We start from the raw sequence: 20,399 nt of genomic DNA on the forward strand, positions 1-20,399 counted from the left end.
TCACCATTACCAATAACAGAGACTACAACAAAACATGCTAACCTCTCACCATTACCAATAACAGAGGCTACAACAAAACATGCTAACCTCTCACCATTACCAATAGCAGAGGCTACAACAAAACATGCTAACCTCTCACCATTACCAATAGCAGAGGCTACAACAAAACATGCTAACCTCTCACCATTACCAATAACAGAGGCTACAACAAAACATGCTAACCTCTCACCATTAGCAATAACAGAGGATACAACAAAACATGCTAACCTCTCACCATTACCAATAACAGAGACTACAACAAAACATGCTAACCTCTCACCACTACCAATAACAGAGGCTACAACAAAACATGCTAACCTCTCACCATTACCAATAACAGAGGCTACAACAAAACATGCTAACCTCTCACCATTACCAATAACAGAGGCTACAACAAAACATGCTAACCTCTCACCATTACCAATAACAGAGGATACAACAAAACATGCTAACCTCTAACCATTACCAATAACAGAGGCTACAACAAAACATGCTAACCTCTCACCATTACCAATAACAGAGGATACAACAAAACATGCTAACCTCTCACCATTACCAATAACAGAGACTACAACAAAACATGCTAACCTCTCACCATTACCAATAACAGAGGCTACAACAAAACATGCTAACCTCTCACCATTACCAATAACAGAGGCTACAACAAAACATGCTAACCTCTCACCATTACCAATAACAGAGGCTACAACAAAACATGCTAACCTCTCACCATTACCAATAACAGAGGCTACAACAAAACATGCTAACCTCTCACCATTACCAATAACAGAGGCTACAACAAAACATGCTAACCTCTCACCATTACCAATAACAGAGGCTACAACAAAACATGCTAACCTCTCACCATTACCAATAACAGAGGATACAACAAAACATGCTAACCTCTCACCATTACCAGTAACAGAGGCTACAACAAAACATGCTAACCTCTCACCATTACCAATAACAGAGGCTACAACAAAACATGCTAACCTCTCACCATTACCAATAACAGAGGGGGTTTGATCTTTGTTAGTAGAATCACAAGCCTCACTGCAGGTGTCAGGAATCCCGCTTCCTGAGTCTGTTTCTGCCTGAGCTGACTGTTTTTTGTTTGGTGTCTAAGGGTGCGTTCAGAAACCTATCTGGTTGCTAGGCAACGAAGTTAGGCGGGAGATCTAGTGATATTATTACCCTGTCTGGTTGCCAGGCGACGAAGTTAGGCGGGAGATCTAGTGATTACCCTACACCTGCATCTCATCAACCTTCTGCACACCTGGTCCTGATCATCACCTCTTCATAAGCCCTGAGCTGACATCTATTCCCTGCTGGATCGTTAGCAACGAACAGCCTCATGTTTCCTGAGCTAGTCTTGTTGTTTTGTTCTTGTTACTGGTTACTCACTCCCCGTTTACTCTGTCTACAGTCATCCTCCCGGAACATTCAACTCCCTTACCTGGCCTTCGGTGGTTTCAGTGACGTCATTGAATCCACCCATCTACTCTCATCAACTCACCTCCGCTGCCGCTTCGTCTCCTGGATCACTCAAATTACACATCAAGACTACCAATAAATACTCACCTTCATTTTACTCACCTTGTCCTGGTCTGCTTCTGGGTTCTGTCTTAGAGAAACATGACAGCAGGCATGGAATATGGGACAACATGCTAAACTTATGACTACTTTAATACACTATAAGTAATATGTCCGAATAATTACGACTTTTTCAAATGGGAGAACTACATGCATAAAGTACTTTCATATCTGATAATACTGACCTCAGAGTCTCCAGTTTACAGTGGGGATTCCCCAGTACAGCAGAGAGCAGCTTCACTCCTGAATCCTTTAGGTCATTGTTACTCAGGTCCAGCTCTCTCAGGTGTGAGGGGTTTGACCTCAGAGCTGAGACCAGAGAATCACAGCCTTCCTCTGTGACTCCACAGCCTGACAGCCTGCAAAGAGTCTAATCATATTAAAACCACACTGCTATTCTTTGGAAACAAAGAGATCATTACTTCAAACACATTGTTAATTTAGTGTAGAAGGACAATGGCAGATGCATTTGGTTAATTCTCCCAAACAACATATAGATTCTTCTTCTGTCTCCTAGAATTGTATGGTCATATTGTTATACTATACTAATGTGAAAATCAATGCATTTATTCAATGTTTTCAATATAATATTATACACATATTATAATGCATATTTTTCTTTAACCTGAATATTTCTTCCTGATGAATACTTCTTATATGTCATTTTATGTACTCACAGAACAGCTCTGGAGGCTTTGACCACTGGCAGCAGCCTCAGAAGACCTTCCTCTGATCTGGAGTATTTCTTCAGGTCAAACACATCCAGCTCCTTTTCTGAAGTCAGCAACACAAAGACCAGAGCTGACCACTGTGCAGGTGACAGGTTGGGTTTTGAGACACTTCCTGAGCTCAGGTAGCTTTGGATCTCCTCCACTAGAGAATGGTCATTCAGTTCATTCAGACAGTGGAACAGATTGATGCACCTCTCTGGAGAGGGATTCTCCCTGATCTTCTCCTTGATGTACTTGACTGTTTTTTCATGGGTCTTTGAGCTGCTTCTTGTCTTTGTCAGTAGATCTCGTAAGTGCTTCTGATTGGACTCCAGTGAGAGTCCCAGAAGGAAGCGGAGGAAAAGGTCCAGGTTTCCCATCTCACTGTGTAAGGCTTTATCCACAGCACTCTTGTAGAAAGAAACTTCAGACTTGTCTCTGAACAGCACAGAAAGGTTCCTGGACGTTGATTGCGGTTCGGCCATTAGATTCTCATTGTTGTTGATGAATGAGAGGAACACATATACAGCAGCCAGAAACTCCTGAATGCTCAGATGAACAAAGCAGTACACCTTGTCTTGGTACAGAACACATTCCTCTTTAAAGAGCTGTGTGCACAATCCTGAGTACACCGAGGCTTCATTGACATCAATGCCAGCCTCTTTCAGGTCTTCTTCATAGAAAATCAGATTGCCATTCACAAGCTGTTGAAAAGCCAGTTTTCCCAGTGACAGAATGCTCTCTTTATTCCAGTGGGGACCTGTCTCTTCTTCCCCAAGATACTTTTCATCCTTCTGTTTGGTATAAAACTCCACAAGGTGTGTGTACATATCAGTCAGAGTCTTGGGCATCTCTTCTCTCTTATGTTTCAGCATGTGTTCGAGGACTGTTGCAGAAATCCAACAGAAGACTGGAATGTGGCACATGATGTGGAGGCTCCTTGATGTCTTTATGTGTGAGATGATTCTGCTGGCCAGGTCCTCATCACTGAATCTCTTTCTGAAGTACTCCTCCTTCTGTGGGTCATTGAACCCTCGTACCTCTGTCACCTGGTCAACACACCCTGAAGGGATCTTATTGGCTGCTGCAGGTCGGGTAGTTATCCAGAGGAGAGCAGAGGGAAGCAGATTTCCCTTGATGAGATTTGTCAGCAGAACATCCACTGAGGTTGACTCTGTGACGTCCCAACAGATCTTGTTCTTCTGGAAGTCTAGGGGCAGTCGGCACTCATCCAGACCATCAAAGATGAACACAACTTTGTACTTGTCGAAGTTTGAGATTCTTGATTGTTTGGTTTCCATTGAGAAGTGATAGAGAAGTTCAATCAAAGTGTGTTTTTCCCCTTTCATCAAATTCAGCTCCCGAAAAGGGAATGAAAACACAAATTGAACATCCTGATTTGCTTTTCCTTCAGCCCAGTCCAGAATGAACTTCTGCACAGAGACTGTTTTTCCAATGCCAGCGACTCCCTTTGTCAGCACAGTTCTGATACGTTTGTCTTGTCCAGTTAAGGGTTTGAAGATGTCGTTACATTTGATTGCAGTCTCTGGTCTTGCTTGTTTCCTGGTTGTTGTCTCAATCTGTCTCAGCTCATGTTCATTATTGACCTCTCCTGTTCCTCCCTCTGTGATGTAGAGCTCTGTGTAGATCTTATTGAGAAGTGTTGGGTTTCCTTGTTTAGCGATCCCCTCAAATACACATTGAAACTTCTTCTTTAGATTAGATTTGAGTTCACGTTGGCAAATCACAGCAAGCTCATCTGAATGAAGAAATAACACAGAGGATATTAATATTACGTCTGTTTTAATGTCTACAGTATTGAAGGACTGTTAAAGTTTTAAAATAATAATTTATTCTCTTAAGTGACTGTATAAATGTATCAATGTTTTCTTAATGCATTACAGACTGGTGTGACTGATTATATTATTATTGGTGTTATTGATGGTATTATTAATGTTGTCTCTCTCTGTCTCTCTCTCTAAATTAATCAACACAACACATCCCTTCTGCTACTTGATGAGGTCACAAGGTGTTGTGTTAAGGTTGCTACAATATCATTGAGTTACACAGCTACTTTAGCTGTACTTTAGCCACAGCTTTTAAATGTTATAAAACAGCATTCAACATGAGGCAGACATATCTTACATTTCTCCAGTGTGTCAGCAAGCTCCTTCCGGTTCATTTTCCTCAGGACGTGCAGTGTGATCTTCAGAGCCCCCTCTCTGGCACTGCTCTCCTGCTTCTCATCTTCAGCATCCACCACTTCCTCCTCCTGCTTCTGACTCTCAAAGCCTTCTGGGAGTTCAGGACCAAGAATCCTCTTGAACATCTTCAGCTCGTTCTTCACAAATGTTATAATTTTCTCTTCAAGCAACTGAAATAAATCAAGTAAATAAGTTAAGCAAGAGAAGAAATGCTTTCTCATTAACACATGAATTAATAATTGAAAGAAACATTACTTGAGGAAAACAAAAACAAATGTACATAACAGGATCACATACACTGAATATAGAGTCCAGGTCTGTTTGATGACTCTGGGAAGACTGACCACTGAGAATCTCTGACTCTGATCTCTCCTGTTGGTTTCTGTGGACAAAACATGAGATTACAGTACACACACACACACACACACACACACACACACACACACACACACACTGTTTTAGGACTATGAAAATGGACTAAAGTAGGAGAAATGACTAGAGACAGTGTTGTTTAACACACTGACCATGACCCATGAGTTCTTCTTACCTTTGTTCAGTAGAAAAGTCTCCCTCTCTAAAGTGTATAGGATGATTCATAGACTTGTCACTCTTCATGGACACACAGCTGGGAACAGGGGAGGCTGGTCTCTCCTGCTTGATTGGTCTTCAACACAACAGAGACAAACATTACATCTCTCATCTACTCTGATCTCAGATGGGGAACATAAGAAGAGTTCCAAAACGCAACATATCACTTTACAGAAATGAGCTTTTATTGTTTAAAGAAATTATGTATAAATTATTACATCTCTCACAGACAAGGATTTGTTTCAAATCTATCACTTGATGGTTTCATTTCAGAGAGACAAAAATCTTTTTTTTTATGCAAAATGCTATATATCTCCCTCACTCTCAAATGTGACCGACCGGCTCAATTTGGTCATTAACTAAATAACTACATATATAGTGATTTTGGTTTATGTCAGTTTAATTGTTTGTTATGTATAAGTTGTTATTTTATGATTGTAAGTGATAAAATTAACTAGTAATTCTCAGTAATTACTACTTTAGTAAGGAATAACACATTTTTTCAGCACTACTGCAGTTGCTAAATAATTCCAATAGATGGGAACATAAGACCACAATGACATTTCAGAATATTAGTTTAGTTTTCTCCCTGGATACACCACCACTCCCCGCGCTTCCTGCAGAACCCCTGCAGTACCTCCGCAGACCCCGGATTGAGAACCCCTGATTTAGCAGATGCTCTTATCCAGAGAGATTTACAGTAACTGCATTCACCTTAAGATAGCTATTTATTTAGGAAATAAACTTAGTTAATTATTCATAAAATTGTCATCTTACCTCTTAGCTTTGGTGTTATGTCCGCCAGAGAGATGCATTTTGGAGGCAGGGCCCCCCTTCTCTCTCTCGCCAGAGAGACTCATTTTAGAGGCAGGGCCCCCCTCCTCTCTCTCCCCAGAGAGACTCATTTTAGAGGCAGGGCCCCCCTCCTTCCTCTCGCCAGAGAGACTCATTTTAGAGGCAGGGCCCCCCTCCTCTCTCTCCCCAGAGAGACTCATTTTAGAGAACTGACCCCTAAACAGAGATCCAACATGTTGGTTGTGGTTAACACAGTGACGTCCTAAACAGAGATCCAGCATGTTGGTTGTGGTTAACACAGTGACAACTAAACAGAGATCCAGCATGTTGGTTGTGGTTAACACAGTAACAACTAAACAGAGATCCAGCATGTTGGTTGTGGTTAACACAGTGACAACTAAACAGAGATCCAGCATGTTGGTTGTGGTTAACACAGTGACAACTAAACAGAGATCCAGCATGTTGGTTGTGGTTAACACAGTGACTAATTCTTGAATGTCAATTGTTCTCATTCATTCATTATCTCTTTGAGAAATATATTTTTAACAACTTTCTCTTTTACTTCACTACATTCATGAAGAAAATGATGTACTTTTTACTCCATACATTTTCCCTGACACCCAAAAGTACTCGTTACATGTTGAATGCTTAGCAGGACAGAAAACGGTCCAATTTGAACACTTATCAAGAGAACATCCCTACTGCCTCTGATCTGGAGGACTCACTAAACAGAGCACATCCCTGGTCATCCCTACTGCCTCTGATCTGGAGGACTCACTAAACAGAGCACATCCCTGGTCATCCCTACTTCCTCTGATCTGGAGGACTCACTAAACAGAGAACATCCCTGGTCATTACTGCCTCTGACCTGGAGGACTCACTAAACACAAATGCTTCATTTTTAAATGATGTCTGAGTGTTGGAGTGTGACCCTGGCTATCCGTAAATTAAAATAACAAGAAAATTGTGCCGTCTGGTTTGCTTAATAAAATGATTTTTAAATGATCACTACTTTACTTTTACTTTTGATGCTTAAGTATATTTTAGCAATTACATTTACTTTTGATACTTAATTATATTTTAAACCAAATACTTTTAGACTTCTACTGAAGTAGTATTTTACTGGGTGACTTTCACTTTTAATTGAGTCATTTTCTATGAAGGTATCTTTACTTTAACTCCAGTATGAGAATTGAGTACTTTTTCCACCACTGTTCTAACGTTCTAGAGACATATGAGCCACAGTTTCAACAGACATTTTGTAACTGCGTGGGCTACAAAGTTACTTTCAGTTTCATATAAGGAAATAAAACAACGGTCACAGGGTGAATTTGTTTTGCATTGCCCGGCTCCCCGGGTGCGCAGAGTTTACGCATTTTAGACCATTCCATTGGTCCTTAAAGAAAAACTCCACTCACCTGTAGCACCGGGCCATGCAAAACTAACTTTCCACTGTCGCAGGGCACTGAGACACAGAGTTCTAAACCCAGATGCGTTTCTTCAAGACATCTCTCTTACATTATTTTAGCTAAACATATAATTTACTGGAAACCAAGTTTAGCTGTGTTTTTTCCTCCAGAATGTGAGTTACTGTAGGACTATAATAATTGTTAACAGGCCTACAAACCCAAAAGGTTTTAATTATTTGAGAATGTTAATTTGTATGCCTCAAATATTAAACTGTCATAAAATATTTAATGATTAGTTGAATCAGGTGTGTAAGTGCTGGTAAGAACCAAAGGATGAGAAACCCTGAGATAAACATAAAACCATATAATGTAAAAGCTCCTCCACCATCTTTACCAGACGTTTTACTGATAACATGTAGACCTACTGATTAGTTTCCACTTTGAAAACTGCTGTCTGTCAGCAACTCAGCTCAAGTAGCAGTTCTACTAACTAGTAATATCTCATTCCTGTTATTCATTCACATACTCTGTCATTTAGAATAAATTAATGTTCAGAAATACTTACTTTATTTTTCAATAATCTCCATATAGTGTTTTCTGCTCTGTCGTCTCAAAATGGATCCTGAACAAAAGAACAACTTTACTTTCTGTTTCAATCAGCCGTCTCCCCACCCTGAAAATAAAGTGTTTTATTGGTATCATCCACTAGATGGCAGTAAACACCTGCTGAACCTAGACTTTACAACAATGTGTTCTGTTTTATACAGGCAGTGTCCCAGAGGAGGAGTGCTGATCTAGGATCAGGTCCCCCTCTCCATGTAATCTGATTCATTATGATCTAGGATCAGGTCCCTCCTCTCCATGTAATCTGATTCATTATGATCTAGGATCAGGTCCCCCTCTCCATGTAATCTGATTCATTATGATCTAGGATCAGGTCCCCCCTCTCCATGTAATCTGATTCATTATGATCTAGGATCAGGTCCCCCCTCTCCATGTAATCTGATTCATTATGATATAGGATCAGGTCCCCCCTCTCCATGTAATCTGATTCATTATGATCTAGGATCAGGTCCCCCCTCTCCATGTAATCTGATTCATTATGATCTAGGATCAGGTCCCCCCTCTCCATGTAATCTGATTCATGATGATCTAGGATCAGGTCCCTCCTCTCCATGTAATCTGATTCATTATGATATAGGATCAGGTCCCCTCCTCTCCATGTTATCTGATTCATTATGATCTAGGATCAGGTCCCCCCCTCTCCATGTAATCTGATTTATTATGGTCTAGGATCAGGTCCTCCTCTCCATGTAATCTGATTCATTATGATCTAGGATCAGGTCCCCCCTCTCCATGTAATCTGATTCATTATGATCTAGGATCAGGTCCTTCCTCTCCATGTAATCTGATTCATTATGATCTAGGATCAGGTCCCCCCCTCTCCATGTAATCTGATTCATTATGATCTAGGATCAGGTCCTCCTCTCCATGTAATCTGATTCATTATGATCTAGGATCAGGTCCTCCTCTCCATGTAATCTGATTCATTTTGATCTACGATCAGGTCCCTCCTCTCCCTGTAATCTGATTCATTATGATATAGGATCAGGTCCCTCCTCTCCCTGTAATCTGATTCATTATGATCTAGGATCAGGTCCCCCCCACTCCATGTAATCTGATTCATTATGATCTAGGATCAGGTCCTCCTCTCCATGTAATCTGATTCATTATGATCTAGGATCAGGTCCTCCTCTCCATGTAATCTGATTCATTATGGTTGTTTTGTCTCATGTCTCTTTATATTCATATAGCCTGGGGGCCATGTAGCTGTATTGAAATTACCTTGTTTTATAACCTTCTTTGTTGCTCAGTGGTACTTCAGTTGTCCAATTCTTTCACACAGTAATGCTCCAGCATCCACTCAGAGCTTATGCATCTAATGCATTCCTCAAATACTGCAGAGTTGTTAAGAAAGTCCCTGAGATCGTCCTGTTCAACAACATTTATTTGCTTATTTGTCAGATGAAACCTGAGGGGATCACTGTAGTGGGTCATAAATGCATCCAAAATGGTTCTGAGGTCCTCAACAATGTTATTCTGTACCGTAGCTGGGATGCAGTGTTCTTTCCTGATTTACTAAATAAAAAGACAGATATTGTTTTAGAGACCTTCAATTAGCTGCTCAGTGTTGATCTCTGTGGCTTGAACATATTCAGCCTCTGGCAGACTCTCTACATCACTCATGTCATCTTCAATGGGATCAGTCCCAGTCTCAAATTCATCATGAGGGCAATTCTCATCTAAGTTGGCTCTTAAAATCTCTCTGTGGTTTTGGTAGATGTGTGACCGATAGATGCTGAAACATCTATTTGTTTTCCCCACACCCATTAACTCCACAGGTCATTACAACATGTGGTTCATGCTGCTGATAGAGGACAATATGTGTGAGTAGTCTGGACACAGAGGAAGGAGGCTCGTTGCAAAGTGGACAGTTGAATAGAGTTGGCAATCTGCAGACAGATTGTGAACCTTGGAATGATGGGATGGAATCATGGAGATCATTGGTACTCAGCCACTTGCAGACATCATCAAGGGACCAGTCTTCCACAGCCACACTCTAATTCAAGTTGACACTAAAAGCAGAAGTGAAATGTATTAGTGTTGAGGCTAAAACAAAACCTCTCCTACTCTTTCCAGACAACCACCTTTCCTCCTAATGTGTATTCATGGTTGTTCTATAACGAAGCAGAGCTTGTCAGGAAAGGTGAAGATGTCTGTCTCTTATTTATCTGACTCCATATTTCATAGTTTGGGACATTATGGGATTCTGCAGTTCCACATTTAAGTGTTCAGATAATATGATGGTCCAAATGGGGCATTAAGTTCTTCTTTCATGTCGACCCAAGTTGGCCTATTAGAGTTGTCAATAAAGAGCCTATCAGGGCAGTTATAAAGTCTTCTTGATATAATTACATGTTAGGGAGCTTTAATCCTCCCTTCTAAGTCTTTGTCTGTAAACTAGTTTGGTTCATCCTGGTCCTTTTAATAGTCCAGATGAATCATGTTGTCTCTGGTGTTAAAGGTGTAGGCAGGTATGGACATTGGAAACATGCTGCTGACGTCATTCAGTTTAGGAGCTGTAACCATCTTTATAACATGTGTCCGTCATTCAGTTTAGGAGCTGTAACCATCTTTATAACATGTGTCCGTCATTCAGTTTAGGAGCTGTAACCATCTTTATAACATGTGTCCGTCATTCAGTTAAGGAGCTTTAACCATCTTTATAACATGTGGTCGTCATTCAGTTTAGGAGCTTTAACCATCTTTATAACATGTGTCCTTCATTCAGTTAAGGAGCTTTAACCATCTTTATAACATGTGGTCATCATTCAGTTTAGGAGCTGTAACCATCTTTATAACATGTGGTCATCATTCAGTTTAGGAGCTTTAACCATCTTTATAACATGTGTCCGTCATTCAGTTTAGGAGCTTTAACCATCTTTATAACATGTGGTCATCATTCAGTTTAGGAGCTTTAACCATCTTTATAACATGTGTCTTCATTCAGTTTAGGAGCTGTAACCATCTTTATAACATGTGTCCGTCATTCAGTTTAGGAGCTTTAACCATCTTTATAACATGTGGTCATCATTCAGTTTAGGAGCTTTAACCATCTTTATAACATGTGTCTTCATTCAGTTTAGGAGCTGTAACCATCTTTATAACATGTGTCCTTCATTCAGTTTAGGAGCTTTAACCATCTTTATAACATGTGTCCGTCATTCAGTTTAGGAGCTTTAACCATCTTTATAACATGTGTCCTACCCCACAATGAGGTTTGTAGCTCATCCCAGTTCTTCAACTGAAGTTGAATTTTGTTCCAATATACAGAATAAAAAATAAACAGTTCCCTTCCCCTAAGAAACAACTTCTATTCTCACATACAACAAGAAGACAAAATGACACCAGACAATCACCATTCAGTTAGTATTGGAAAAGAGGAAGGAATTACACAGAACACACAATAATCCCACTGGATTGATTGATTCACTGTAAATACATTCATTCACCATTCAGTTGGTATTGGATAGACAAAGAAGTAACACAGAACACACTTCAAATGCTTTAAAGAAGCTAACCTGTTTGTAGATCCATAGTGAACTAGGCAAGTCAGTTAAGAACAAATTCTTATTTACAATGACGGCCTACCCCGGCCAAACCCGGACGATGCTGGGCCAATTGTGCACCACCCTTATGGGACTCCCAATCACGACCGGTTTTGATACAGCCTGGAATTGAACCAGGGTTTGTAGTGACGCCTCTTGCACTGAGATGTAGTGCCTTAGGCCACTCGGGGCCCCCAAAAAGATCAAATGTATAAAAAACCACTATACAGTTATTGGAAGAATCCAAAATGGCGGTTTGACAATGAATATCTAGTATGTACAGAGCACCTCCAGTTGACCGGGGCAGCTCTAGCAGGGCAGACATTTGATAATGAACTGACTGGTTGGAAAGGTGGCATACTATGGACAGGTGCCATGTTGAAACCCACTGAGCTCTTCAGTAAGGCCATTCTACTACCAATGTGTTTGTCTATGGAGATTGCATGGCACTCTGCTCGATTTTACACACATATCATCAACGGATGTGGCTGAAATAGCCAAATCCACTCATTTGAAGGGATGTCCACATACTTTAGGATATATAGTGCATCACATGTCTCCAGGTTTATTTCCATATGGTGATTATTATATCAATATATGTGCATAAAGTCCTTTCCACCTCCATTTCTGCCATCATTTATTTTACAGAATGATCCCACGTTGTCTAAGGTATTTTGTTTTGTCCACATTTTGTAAAGTTACCCAAAATAACTTTTTGGTGTCTAACCAGGTTTCCATCCAAACTTTTTATGCAAGTTAAGACAGTCCTTCTATCTGAGAAGTCAGAGAGAAGTGAAAAATTCTTCCTTGGTTGTTAATTTTCTCAAAATCGAAAAAAGGCACAATCTTGGATTCGAGCCGATGTCTTCAGTAGCTGAACATGTTATTAGTCCACTAGATTAGAGCCGATGTCTTCAGTAGCTGAACATGTTATTAGTCCACTAGATTAGAGCCGATGTCTTCAGTAGCTGAACATGTTATTACTCCACTAGATTAGAGCCGATGTCTTCAGTAGCTGAACATGTTATTACTCCACTAGATTAGAGCCGATGTCTTCAGTAGCTGAACATGTTATTACTCCACTAGATTAGAGCCGATGTCTTCAGTAGCTGAACATGTTATTACTCCACTAGATTAGAGCCGATGTCTTCAGTAGCTGAACATGTTATTACTCCACTAGATTAGAGCCGATGTCTTCAGTAGCTGAACATGTTATTACTCCACTAGATTAGAGCCGATGTCTTCAGTAGCTGAACATGTTATTACTCCACTAGATTAGAGCCGATGTCTTCAGTAGCTGAACATGTTATTACTCCACTAGATTAGAGCCGATGTCTTCAGTAGCTGAACATGTTATTAGTCCACTAGATTAGAGCCGATGTCTTCAGTAGTAGAACATGTTATTAGTCCACTAGATTAGAGCCGATGTCTTCAGTAGCTGAACATGTTATTACTCCACTAGATTAGAGCCGATGTCTTCAGTAGCTGAACATGTTATTAGTCCACTAGATTAGAGCCGATGTCTTCAGTAGCTGAACATGTTATTACTCCACTAGATTAGAGCCGATGTCTTCAGTAGCTGAACATGTTATTACTCCACTAGATTAGAGCCGATGTCTTCAGTAGCTGAACATGTTATTACTCCACTAGATTAGAGCCGATGTCTTCAGTAGCTGAACATGTTATTACTCCACTAGATTAGAGCCGATGTCTTCAGTAGTAGAACATGTTATTACTCCACTAGATTAGAGCCGATGTCTTCAGTAGCTGAACATGTTATTAGTCCACTAGATTAGAGCCGATGTCTTCAGTAGCTGAACATGTTATTACTCCACTAGATTAGAGCCGATGTCTTCAGTAGCTGAACATGTTATTACTCCACTAGATTAGAGCCGATGTCTTCAGTAGCTGAACATGTTATTAGTCCACTAGATTAGAGCCGATGTCTTCAGTAGTAGAACATGTTATTAGTCCACTAGATTAGAGCCGATGTCTTCAGTAGCTGAACATGTTATTAGTCCACTAGATTAGAGCCGATGTCTTCAGTAGCTGAACATGTTATTACTCCACTAGATTAGAGCCGATGTCTTCAGTAGTAGAACATGTTATTAGTCCACTAGATTAGAGCCGATGTCTTCAGTAGCTGAACATGTTATTACTCCACTAGATTAGAGCCGATGTCATCAGTAGCTGAACATGTTATTACTCCACTAGATTAGAGCCGATGTCTTCAGTAGCTGAACATGTTATTACTCCACTAGATTAGAGCCGATGTCTTCAGTAGCTGAACATGTTATTACTCCACTAGATTAGAGCCGATGTCTTCAGTAGCTGAACATGTTATTACTCCACTAGATTAGAGCCGATGTCTTCAGTAGCTGAACATGTTATTACTCCACTAGATTAGAGCCGATGTCTTCAGTAGCTGAACATGTTATTAGTCCACTAGATTAGAGCCGATGTCTTCAGTAGCTGAACATGTTATTACTCCACTAGATTAGAGCCGATGTCTTCAGTAGTAGAACATGTTATTACTCCACTAGATTAGAGCCGATGTCTTCAGTAGTGGAACATGTTATTACTCCACTAGATTAGAGCCGATGTCTTCAGTAGCTGAACATGTTATTACTCCACTAGATTAGAGCCGATGTCTTCAGTAGCTGAACATGTTATTACTCCACTAGATTAGAGCCGATGTCTTCAGTAGCTGAACATGTTATTACTCCACTAGATTAGAGCCGATGTCTTCAGTAGCTGAACATGTTATTAGTCCACTAGATTAGAGCCGATGTCTTCAGTAGTAGAACATGTTATTACTCCACTAGATTAGAGCCGATGTCTTCAGTAGCTGAACATGTTATTAGTCCACTAGATTAGAGCCGATGTCTTCAGTAGCTGAACATGTTATTACTCCACTAGATTAGAGCCGATGTCTTCAGTAGCTGAACATGTTATTAGTCCACTAGATTAGAGCCGATGTCTTCAGTAGTGGAACATGTTATTACTCCACTAGATTAGAGCCGATGTCATCAGTAGCTGAACATGTTATTACTCCACTAGATTAGAGCCGATGTCTTCAGTAGTGGAACATGTTATTACTCCACTAGATTAGAGCCGATGTCATCAGTAGCTGAACATGTTATTACTCCACTAGATTAGAGCCGATGTCTTCAGTAGCTGAAAATGTTATTACTCCACTAGATTAGAGCCGATGTCTTCAGTAGCTGAACATGTTATTACTCCACTAGATTAGAGCCGATGTCTTCAGTAGCTGAACATGTTATTACTCCACTAGATTAGAGCCGATGTCTTCAGTAGCTGAACATGTTATTAGTCCACTAGATTAGAGCCGATGTCTTCAGTAGCTGAACATGTTATTAGTCCACTAGATTAGAGCCGATGTCTTCAGTAGCTGAACATGTTATTAGTCCACTAGATTAGAGCCGATGTCTTCAGTAGCTGAACATGTTATTACTCCACTAGATTAGAGCCGATGTCTTCAGTAGCTGAACATGTTATTACTCCACTAGATTAGAGCCGATGTCTTCAGTAGCTGAACATGTTATTACTCCACTAGATTAGAGCCGATGTCTTCAGTAGCTGAACATGTTATTACTCCACTAGATTAGAGCCGATGTCTTCAGTAGTGGAACATGTTATTACTCCACTAGATTAGAGCCGATGTCTTCAGTAGCTGAACATGTTATTACTCCACTAGATTAGAGCCGATGTCTTCAGTAGCTGAACATGTTATTAGTCCACTAGATTAGAGCCGATGTCTTCAGTAGCTGAACATGTTATTACTCCACTAGATTAGAGCCGATGTCTTCAGTAGTAGAACATGTTATTAGTCCACTAGATTAGAGCCGATGTCTTCAGTAGTAGAACATGTTATTACTCCACTAGATTAGAGCCGATGTCTTCAGTAGCTGAACATGTTATTACTCCACTAGATTAGAGCCGATGTCTTCAGTAGCTGAACATGTTATTACTCCACTAGATTAGAGCCGATGTCTTCAGTAGCTGAACATGTTATTACTCCACTAGATTAGAGCCGATGTCTTCAGTAGCTGAACATGTTATTAGTCCACTAGATTAGAGCCGATGTCTTCAGTAGCTGAACATGTTATTACTCCACTAGATTATAGCCGATGTCTTCAGTAGCTGAACATGTTATTACTCCACTAGATTAGAGCCGATGTCTTCAGTAGCTGAACATGTTATTAGTCCACTAGATTAGAGCCGATGTCTTCAGTAGCTGAACATGTTATTAGTCCACTAGATTAGAGCCGATGTCTTCAGTAGCTGAACATGTTATTAGTCCAACATCGGGACACGTTTAATTTTCGTCGGAGTGCCTTTGTTTTAATGGCGTGCACGTGCACAGGTCGGCGCGAGGCAACCGTTAGACCCGATGACGTGTTTCTACGCATGAGCTTAGCTAGCCAACGTCGCCATGACATCACCTGCAAGTGTGATCAGGGATTTCTATTGGAGAAGCAGTCATTCTGTCTATCGTCATACTGTACTGTCTTTAATCATGACCTGCTGCAGTCATTCTGTCTATCGTCATACTGTACTGTCTTTAATCATGACCTGCTGCAGTCATTCTGTCTATCGTCATACTGTACTGTCTTAAATCATGACCTGCTGCAGTCATTCTGTCTATTGTCATACTGTACTGTCTTTAATCATGACCTGCTGCAGTCATTCTGTCTATCGTCATACTGTACTGTCTTAAATCATGACCTGCTGCAGTCATTCTGTCTATCGTCATACTGTACTGTCTCTAATCATGACCTGCTGCAGTCATTCTGTCTATCGTCATACTGTACTGTCCTAAATCATTACCTGCTGCAGTCATTCTGTCTATCGTCATACTGTACTGTCCTTAATCATTACCTGCTGCAGTCATTCTGTCTATCGTCATACTGTACTGTCTTAAATCATGACCTGCTGCAGTCATTCTGTCTATTGTCATACTGTACTGTCTTTAATAATTACCTGCTGCAGTCATTCTGTCTATCGTCATACTGTACTGTCTCTAATCATGACCTGCTGCAGTCATTCTGTCTATCGTCATACTGTACTGTCTTTAATCATTACCTGCTGCAGTCATTCTGTCTATCGTCATACTGTACTGTCTTAAATCATGACCTGCTGCAGTCATTCTGTCTATCGTCAGACTGTACTGTCTTTAATCATGACCTGCTGCAGTCATTCTGTCTATCGTCATACTGTACTGTCCTTAATCATTACCTGCTGCAGTCATTCTGTCTATCGTCATACTGTACTGTCTTTAATCATGACCTGCTGCAGTCATTCTGTCTATCGTCATACTGTACTGTCTTTAATCATGACCTGCTGCAGTCATTCCCTTGTGGGAAGCAGTGTCTATGAAAGATCATGTTGTTCAAAGTGGCTAGAGGACTCTAATGAGCAGTGGTGGAAAAGTACCCAATTGTCATACTTGGGTAAAAGTAAAAAATACCTTAATAGAAAATGACTCAAGTAAAAGTGAAAGTCACCCAGTAAAATATTACTTGGGACGGCAGTACAATACTACTTGAGTCATGCAGGTAGCTTAGTGGTTAGAGCGTTGGGCCAGTATCCGAAAGGTTGCTGGTTTGAATCTCTGAGCTGGTAAAAATGTAAAGGTAAAAATCTGTCTCTTATTACGAGATGGAGTTCAGACAGACTACTTTAAGGAAACTTTCTGAATGGATATTTTTTTTCTCCAAACTGCCACTGTAATTATCCCCCCAGCAGGTGCTGATTACAGGGACAAGGAGGACCTGATCAGTCATCCTTGATCAGAGGCACTTTGTCCATACAGGAATAGATCTTCTACATATTAGCTGTGACGACACAACAGTGGTAGGCCTGATCACCGACAACAACGAGACAGCCTATAGGGAGGAGGTCAGAGACCTGGCCAGGTGGAGCCAGAATAACAACCTTTCCCTCAACGTAACCAAGACTAAATAGATGATTGTGGACTACAGGAACAGGAAAAGGAGCACCGAGCACATCCCCATTCTCATCGACGGTGGTGTAGTGGAGCAGGTTGAGAGCTTCAAATTCCTTGGTGTCCACATCAACAACAAACTAGAATGGTCCAAACACACTAAGACAGTCATGAAGAGGGCACGACAAAGCCTATTCCCCCTCAGGAAACTAAAAAGATTTGGCATGGGTCCTGAGATCCTCAAAAGGTTCTACAGCTGCAACATCGAGAGCATCCTGACCAGTTCAATCACTGTCTGGTACGGCAATTGCTCGGCCTCTGACCGCAAGGCACTTCAGAGGGTAGTGCGTACAGCCCAATACATCACTGGGGATAAGCTGCCTGCCATCCAGGACCTCTACACCAGGCGGTGTCAGAGGAAGGCCCTAAAAATTGTCAAAGACCCCAGCCACCCCGGTCATAGACTGTTCTGTCTACTACCGCATGGCAAGCGGCACCGGAGCACCAAGTCTAGGATAAAAAGGCTTCTCAACAGTTTTTACCCCCAAGCCATAAGACTCCTGAACAGGTAATGGTTACCCAGACTATTTGCATTGTGTGCCCCCCCAACCCCTCTTTTATGCTGCTGCTACTCTTTGTTTATCTTATATGCATAGTCACTTTAACTATACATTCATGTCTATACTACCTCAATTGGGCCGACCAACCAGTGCTCCCTGCACATTGGCTAACCGGGCTATCTGCATTGTGTCCCACCACCCGCCAACCCCTCTTTTTATGCTGCTGCTACTCTCTGTTCATCATATACTATGCATAGTCACTTTAACCATACCTACATGTACATACTACCTCAAAAAGCCTGACTAACCGGTGTCTGTATATAGCCTCGCTACTTTTATTTTCAAATGTATTTTTACTGGTGTTTTATTTCTTTACTTACCTACACACACACACACACACACACACACACACACACACACACACACACACACACACACACATTTTTTTTCGCACTATTGGTTAGATCCTGTAAGTCAGCATTTCACTGTAAGGTCTACACCTGTTGTATTCGGCACACGTGACAAATAAACTTTGATTTGATTTGAAAGAGGGTGGTGGGGGTGGGGGCAATGCAAATAGTCTGGGTAGCCATTTGATTAGATGTACAGGAGTCTTATGGCTTGGGGGTAGAAGGTGTTTAGAAGCCTCTCGGATCTAGACTTGGTGCTCCGGTACCGCTTGCCGTGCGGTAGCAGAGAGAACAGTCTGAATAGGGTGCCTGGAGTCTTGGACCATTTTTAGTTGAATAACAATAGCTAGACTATATACAGGGGGTACCGGTACAGAGTCAATGTGTGGGGGCACCGGTTAGTAGGTAATATGTACATGTAGGTAGAGTTATTAAAGTGACTATGCATAGATGATAACAGAGAGTGGGGGGGGGGGGGCCTTCCTCTGACACCGCCTGGTATAGAGTTCCTGGATGGCAGGAAGCTTGGCCCCGGTGATGTACTGGGCCGTTCGCACTACCCTCTGTAGTGCCTTGCGGTCGGAGGTCCGAACAGTTGCCATACCAGGCAGTGATGCAACCCGTCAGGATGCTCTCGATGGTGCAGCTGTAGAACCTTTTGAGGATCTGAGGGCCCATGCCAAATATTTTCCTCTTCACAACTGTCTAGGTCGTGAAGATCTTCCACTTAAGTATGCTGGAGGAGCGCTTCTCTCGCCTGTCGACAGTGTCAACGCTGTCAAGGCTCTCTCCATGAGGATGTGCTCTGTACCAGGTACACACATATATATATACACACACACCCCCAAATGCATACAATTAGTATACAGATATGTGTGTTTGAAAGTTACTTTGCCGGTACATCGTTAGTGTGACTCTCTCGAAGGGTGATGTCAAGCTCCAAGTTTGTTTAAAATCTAAAGATAACTTAGGTAAATAAATACATAGGTGACATTTCTGAAATGGGAGATACTCTATTCACTTCTGAAATAGGAGATACTCTATATTCACTTCTGAAATAGGAGATACTCTATATTCACTTCTGAAATAGGAGATACTTTATTCACTTCGGAAATAGGAGATACTCTATATTCACTTCTGAAATGGGAGATACTCTATTCACTTCTGAAATAGGAGATACTCTATTCACTTCTGAAATAGGAGATACTCTATATTCACTTCTGAAATAGGAGATACTCTATTCTTAAATATGCAGTGCAGGGAAACATTAACATATATGTTAACATAGACTCACTCTGAACTATCCATCAACATATATGTTAACATAGACTCACTCTGAACTACCCATCAACATATATGTTAACATAGACTCACTCTGAACTACCCATCAACATATATGTTACACATAGACTCACTCTGAACTACCCATCAACATATATGTTACACATAGACCCACTCTGAACTACCCATCAACATATATGTTAACATAGACCCACTCTGAACTACCCATCAACATATATGTTAACATAGACTCACTCTGAACTACCCATCAACATATATGTTACACATAGACTCACTCTGAACTATCCATCAACATATATGTTACACATAGACCCACTCTGAACTACCCATCAACATATATGCTAACATAGACCCTCTCTGAAATACCCATCAACATATATGTTAACATAGACTCACTCTGAACTACCCATCAACATATATGTTACACATAGACCCACTCTGAACTACACATCAACATATATGTTAACATAGACCCACTCTGAACTACACATCAACATATATGTTAACATAGACCCACTCTGAACTACCCATCAACATATATGTTAACATAGACCCACTCTGAACTACCCATCAACATATATGTTAACATAGACCCACTCTGAACTATCCATCAACATATATGTTAACCTGTTGGGGATAGGGGGCAGTATTT

General features: G+C 40.9%; 1 protein-coding gene across 1 annotated transcript; it reads right to left on the reverse strand.

The window, feature by feature from the left end:
* Positions 1–2,291: 2,291 nt before the first annotated feature.
* LOC145875716 (NLR family CARD domain-containing protein 3-like) lies at positions 2,292–4,932 on the reverse strand. The gene is made up of 3 exons (XM_082971541.1): positions 4,844–4,932; positions 4,488–4,716; positions 2,292–4,101 (listed from the first exon to the last, which is right to left on the reverse strand). Exons 2-3 carry the CDS (start codon positions 4,669–4,671, stop codon positions 2,306–2,308), a joined length of 1,980 nt encoding a protein of 659 aa, XP_082827667.1. The 5' UTR covers positions 4,672–4,716; positions 4,844–4,932; the 3' UTR covers positions 2,292–2,305.
* Positions 4,933–20,399: the final 15,467 nt, after the last annotated feature.

Source organism: Salmo salar, unplaced genomic scaffold, assembly GCF_965601325.2.
Source record: "Salmo salar unplaced genomic scaffold, fSalSal1 ptg000322l, whole genome shotgun sequence".
Classification (NCBI taxonomy): Eukaryota; Metazoa; Chordata; class Actinopteri; order Salmoniformes; family Salmonidae; genus Salmo; species Salmo salar.